This window comes from Motacilla alba, chromosome Z, assembly GCF_015832195.1.
Source record: "Motacilla alba alba isolate MOTALB_02 chromosome Z, Motacilla_alba_V1.0_pri, whole genome shotgun sequence".
Lineage (NCBI taxonomy): Eukaryota > Metazoa > Chordata > Aves > Passeriformes > Motacillidae > Motacilla > Motacilla alba.
Window position 1 is genome coordinate 41,246,909 of NC_052046.1, and position 6,467 is coordinate 41,253,375.

Below are 6,467 nucleotides of genomic sequence, written 5' to 3' on the forward strand. Positions count from 1 at the left end.
CAGGATCAATACACTATCTCTATGAAACTGATTCTGTAATATTGCTCTTTACTGCTGCTGCTGTAAAGATCAGCTTGCAGCGTTTTCGAGGCTTATCTTGGGTGTTTCCATCGTACATACCAGGTGATCTACATACCAGGGTGTATAGATTAAACTATTCCACCTGTTTCCTTTTATATAATGTGGAGTTCTGTAATGTCAATATTTTCACATTTGTATGGCATCTAGTGCTTGAATGGAAAACTCATTAGTAAAGAGAAAAAAAAAAAAACAACCAAACCAAATATAAGGAAATCGCCAGACCATGTTTAAATGTTCACTTATTTAACCAGAAGCAACAAGTTATATCAAGAAGCTCTTTATTGTGAGTGAAACTTCACTCATTTCTGAGCAAAGTGTAATGATGAAGAAGAATTTGGCACTTGGCCACTACAGATTTTGGGAACATGCCGGACGCGGCCCGACATCGCGCTTCACTCGCACGCACATGCGGGGCGTTTAGAAAGGCTGCTTTTAGGGACAGGTCCGGAGGCCGGGGTACCGCGGAGCGGAGGAGGGCCAGAGGCGGAGGGCAGCGGGCCGGCGGCGGCGGGAGCTGTCTGTGGTGCTGCCGGCACCGCCCGCCCCCGAGCGCTCCGCCCCGGCCCGCCTGGTGCCGCCGGGAGGCGGGCGCTGAAACCCTGCCCTGGCGGCGCAGAGCTTGCTTGTTTGTTCCCAGAGGCCTTTGTTCGGCTTGCAACTTTTTTAAGGAAAAAAAAAAAAAAAAAAAAAAAAAAAAAAAAAAAAGAAAAAGGCTGTTTAGGCGGTGGGGTGAAGACGTCGCAGCCGCGATTCGTGTCTCATTGAAGGCTGTGGGGCTGTGGGCACCGCTGAGCCCGCTCTTACTGAGTGTCCCTGCCAACTGAAAAATCAGGAGCTCGCAGCTCACCCAGGGGAAGGGAAGGAGGGGCGGCCACCTCTGCCTTTGCGCCTCGGGTGCCGATGGGTGTCCCGAGAGGGCGAAGAGGCAGCGCCGAGGGGACGGGGCCCTGCTGACATTAGGGCCGCGGTCCCGGGGCCACTCTCCTTATGTCCCGCTCTCAAAGTTTTTTGCTACTTTTGCTCCTCCTCTTCCCTTTCCCCTGCTCCCCTCGTAGCGGTCAGGCACTGGTTTAGACACTGCTGCCCTCCGGAGAATAAAATAATAGACAAACATAAAAGGAGAGAGCCCACCCCGCGGCCCGCCCGGGAGCCCGGCCCTCTCTATCGTCGAAGAGCTGCGCAGTCGCTCCGCCCCGTCAGGGTGAGGCCAGCGGTGACTTCGGCATGGGGCGGGCGGCATTAGCTGGGTGGAGAAAACGAGAGCCGGGAGTCTCCGCCGCATGCTCTCAGGTGGAGACGGCCTCGGCGACAGCCCCGCGCGGGAACCTCTGGGCCGGAGCCGCCGCCGGGGGCGGGGACGGGCGTTGCCATGGGCGAGGCGCTCCCCGCGGGCCGGGCTGGCCGGCAGCCTCGGGCGGCGCGGGGCGGCCGAGCGGCGTCTGCGGCGCCGTGCGGGGCGCGGCGGGCCGGGACATGGCGCGGCGGGCGGGAGCTGCGCGGTGGCGGATGAGCTGGCCAGCGCCGCCGCCCGCGGGGACCTGCCGCGCCTCAGGAGCTGCTGGATGGAGCGGCCGACCCCAACGCCGCCAACTCCGACGGCAGGACCCCCATCCAGGTAGGGAGGCGGACTGTTGGCAGCTGGGCGAGGGCAGCGGCCCTCCGTGCCCTGCCCGAGGGGGGCGGCGGCAGCCCCGCGGCAGCAGCGGGCTCTCCAGTGCCCCGGAGGCGGCCGCCTCCCCGTCACTGTGCTCGGCCGCTGTCGACGCGACGTGGCACAGGGGTTTTTGTCGCCTCTCTGGGAACGAGAAAGTCTTCTCCGGTGACGGCTGCTACAGGGAGGTTTTAGTCTTAGCAACCCTTTACTTTATTTGAACCATCTGAGATAGGATGACTCAAATCCGAGAACTTTAATGCTTATCTCGCAATAAACGTGCAATAAAATGTAACAAGTCACGCTTGTAGAAATAATCTCTCTTTCGTTATACCTCGTCTTCTGCTGTATATGACTGTCTGTTTTGTCTCCTCTCTCGCGAAAAAAAAAAAAAAATATATATATATATATGTATTCGGTGGCTCTCACGAACATAAATACCCGGTCGTGACAGCCTTGCCCAGGTGACGCTGCAGGTAGACAACGAGCAATCCCTCTGCCCACATTTTACACTCGCCTGACCGTGTGGGTAGCGCACGGAGGTGTAGCAGAGGTTACCTTTATAAAGGCTGAGTTAGTTTTCGAGGTAGTTCTAGCCAACTTTTTCTTTAAATTTCAGAATTAAACGAAACGGGAGTAATCTGAGAAGTTATATTTAAGTTTTACTGCCAGTGCTTGCGAAACACTCTCCGACTCAAAATGTCGGTGGAGCATTTCACTCGAAACAGGTATTTGTTGCCGTCCTGCAGTGCTTTTGCTTTTTTGGTTTTGGTTTTTTTTTTCCCCCAGTCTTCGCGGCAGGGGCTTATTCCCTGTGCGGAACGCGCTGCTGGATGCGCTAGGGGGAGCCCACTAAGACAACGGCGAGGCCGATGGGGAGGGCTGCCGGGCACCTGGTGCTGCCGTGGACACGCGGGTGAGGCCAAAGGTTCATTCCCTCCGGACGGTGAGGGAAGACGCGGTGGATTCCCTGCATTAGGTGTCTCCCCTTGCCAAGGACACTCTGGGGAAGTGTCACGGATGCCAGCGGAACGACGGCGGTCCCCGCGAGCCGCTGCGCGGGCACGGTTCCGCGGGGACCGGTGCAAAGCGACTTGGGACTTGACCTGGGTTTCTGTGGGAGCGCGTCGGGAGAAGGGCGAGCCCCTTCCCCCAGTTCGTCTGCTCCGAGCCTATCGACTTCTCGCTCCTATCGCGGAGCACTCCCGGTGTGCCTCCACACCCCCCGACCCCGACAAGCACCTACCTTTCTGCCCCACCTGTTCTCTCCTGTGCCCTAGCGTGGCTAAAGGAGAGTTTTCCAATACGGCGCAACTCCCCCGACGGGTACATGTTCTCCTCCGTTCGTGGCACGTCCAGAGCCGATCTCTATGCCTCACCGGGTGATTTTCTTCTCCTTTCCATTATGGAACTCCGTTCCTTCCGGGCCGAGCGAGAAAGCCTGAGCTCTGCGGCGGGCGCTGACGCTGTCTCTCCCCGCAGGTGATGATGCTGGGCAGCCCGCGGGTGGCCGAGCTGCTGCTGCGGCACGGAGCCGACCCCAGCCGCCCCGACCCGCGCACCGGCTGCCTCCCGGTGCACGACGCTGCCCGCGCCGGCTTTCTGGGGACGCTGGCGGCGCTGCACCGGGCCGGGGCGCGCCTCGACCTCCCCGACGGCCGCGGCCGCCTGCCCCTCGACGTGGCGGCGGGGGGCCCGCACGGAGCGGTGGGGCGGTACCTGCGCGACCCTTCGCCCTGTGCCTAACCTCTCCCCGGGCCATCGCCTCCCCAAACTCATTGCCCGCGCCCAGCTCGGGAGACACCAAGTGGAACAGCACTCATGCGATGTTGTGCATAGCCCCGGATCGAGTTTCCCTGCTGGATGCACGAAGGACAATATTCTTAGGTCATGACTGTATATTATCCTGCACTGGAAATGCTATGGCCCTCCGCAGGCCCCTTTTTTCACACAAGAGTCCAAACACTGAAGAGAAATATAAAATATTAAATATTAAGTAGGAAGTATGAAATACGAAGTAGAAAAATACTAAATGTGAAAATATTAAATAGCAAATATTAAATATTAAATATGAAGGAAAATCCCCTCACAGAGTTATGGTACTATAAACCCTTCCTCTGTTTTGATGGGGCCACCTCTGGACTTTCTGCTCCCCAGTGGCTCCCCACTCATGCTTGCTAGCCCCCATCTGAAGAAGATGGGAGAGGTTTCAAGGTGTCCCTGTCCTGACAGCTCCCTGTTTGATTTTGGTTAAAGAGATCTGAAGGGGGGCTGAAGCCAATCTGCCTTTCTCTAGCAAATGCTTCCTGGTGTGATTGCAGCTTTTGGTAAATACCTTATTAAAACCACGTAGGATGCTGTGCATGTCTGTACACGTACTCACAGCTACCCATTTGTAGCTTTCCTTGCGTAGGCTGCAACTATAGGAGCTGGAAGGAGAAAAGAAATAAATTTGTATCTCTGCAAGCCTGATATGATCCTCAGTTGAAGTATCCTCGTTGTTTTAACAGTTTGCAAGTGACCGCTTCTGAGTTATAGTACTTTTGAAAAATCACGTGATTTTGAAACCGAGGCAGCCATAAACGAAAAATTAAAAATCATACATCTGAACTCAGTTCCCGTGTTTCTCAGGATGCTCGGAGGTGACACATTTGGTGAAGAAACAAGGAAACCTTTGAAACAGCTCTGCTGCTGGTGGGGGAACGAGGAGAGGGGCTATCTGTTAATTATACGGCAAGCGATACATGTTTCACTGGCTGCTTCGGCGCGGGGGAGTCGAACACGAGCACCCCAGGAAAAAGATACAGAGCTCTGCCGAGGTGAAAGGAGGAGGAGGGGAGACCCGATCTCCCCGCAGCGAGCCCCCAAGCCGCCAGAGAGGTGTGCTTGAGGAGCGCACAGACAGCAGCGAGCCGGGCGGTGAGGCAGGGACGGTGCTCCCAGCCGGTGCGAGACAAGCGGTAGACCCTGCCTCCCTCCCTGGAACCCGAGTGGGGTTGTGCTCACACGTTCTGCACCTTGGGGGCTGAGAAAGGGAAGTCGGGCGAAGCAGTGACAGAGTTCCGGTCTCGTACACCAGCGCTAATCCTGGGCACTTTGCAGAACTACCTGAAGAAAAGGTGAAAAAGATTTATCTTGATTTTGCATTCCACTGAGTATCCAACCCTTAGGTATCTCATACAGAAACATGAAAAATAATGTATATACCTTTTTTGTAACGTATTGTTTATTGTCATGTAATTTAATACAATGCCTGTTTTATAATTACTTCGTATATGTTGTTATGCTATAAAATATTTAGTTGTGTCATTCATGTATATAATGCTTCTTCGTAATATCTATATAAAATATACATTATACACATATAGAACACACATATATAAAACGTTATGATTATGCATCAACGTGATATATTTTATTATTAATTATTTATATATATAATATGCTTAGTTGTTTAATTCTGCTTCTCGGTTTAATTATAACGAAATTATATGTATATAAACCACATACAAAATATATATGTTATCTTTAGTCTATATTCGCACTTTTTAATTATAAGAATGCCTAAAACATATATTTTATAAAATCTAAAAATAGAAACCATGTAACATTATATTAACAACATATAATAGGTGATTATAACACCTTATTCATTTGCGCTGCACTCTGCCCTAGATCATGGCATAGCTGAACCAAGGACAACACTGGGGATGTAGCAGTTAAGTGCCTTCATCCCATGCCTGTGGGAACCAGAATGGAGCTGGGACCAGATGTGGAGATGGGGGAAAGCTAGAGCCTGACAACATTTCTTGCGGAACAGTAAGGTTCTACTGAACTGCACTTCCATCCTCAACTGGACCACTATTTGTGTTTAAGTCGTCATTTTCTCCAAGAACCAGATTTGATTTTAATTTTTTATCTTTTCCATTAAGGCTGATGAATCTACAGTAAGAAAAATAGTAGTATTATATTACTACTGTTATTGCCCATAAAATTGGCAGGGAAACAACACAGTTTGCTACGCTGACCACACCAAATAAGCAGAGTATGCCCTCAAAACTCAGCAAGGTTAAATACCTAATTGTTATAAATCTGCCTCACGGAGGAGGTCCAGAGCCCCTTCCCAGGACAGACCCATGGTGGGGACTACTCACTCCATGGAAGGATGGGGATCACCAGTGAGGTCCCACCTGGCTGTGGGAACTTCCACAGGCATCTTTTCTTCTGGCATCAGCAGCAGCTCCAGGGCTTGGAGTCCTCCTTGAAAAGAACAATAGTAATAATTAACAACAAACAGCAGCAGCAGTACACTTTATCAAGAAAGCCCTGAAAGCATTATGATTAAGGCGGCAGGTTGCTCGCAGTTTTTATTTTTAATATTGCCGCTGTAATCGAGTACCTACATGTGTGAGCACACGTACACCCTTCTGCAGCAGGGTTTGCACCCTGTGCACGATGAGCTCCGGGTCAGCCATGCATTCAGCGTTGGTGGATACTCGGTTTCTATTGCCAAAGCTGTCGGTCCATCCTCTCATCACTGCTCCGGCACTTGCATCCCGCAGCCAGGTAGGCATTCATTTCTCCGAATTTTTCCTTGCAGGTCGGGAAGCAGTAGTCGTCGCAGGGGAGAAGAGGAGGAAAAAAAAAAAAAAAAAAAAAAAAAAGCTTCTCTCGAAAGGTACTTTCATTTCGAAATGGCCGATTTTGCTCATCCAGTTCCCGAGGCTTGAAATCG

General features: G+C 52.1%; 1 protein-coding gene across 1 annotated transcript; it reads left to right on the top strand.

Annotated features, from left to right (window-relative positions):
- The first annotated feature begins 1,361 nt into the window (after positions 1-1,361).
- On the top strand, positions 1,362-5,147 carry LOC119696058 (cyclin-dependent kinase 4 inhibitor B-like). Its single transcript, XM_038125573.1, is given in 3 exon segments — positions 1,362-1,626; positions 1,629-1,696; positions 3,215-5,147. Coding segments are annotated over 3 exon segments (597 nt in total). The 3' UTR covers positions 3,479-5,147.
- Positions 5,148-6,467: the final 1,320 nt, after the last annotated feature.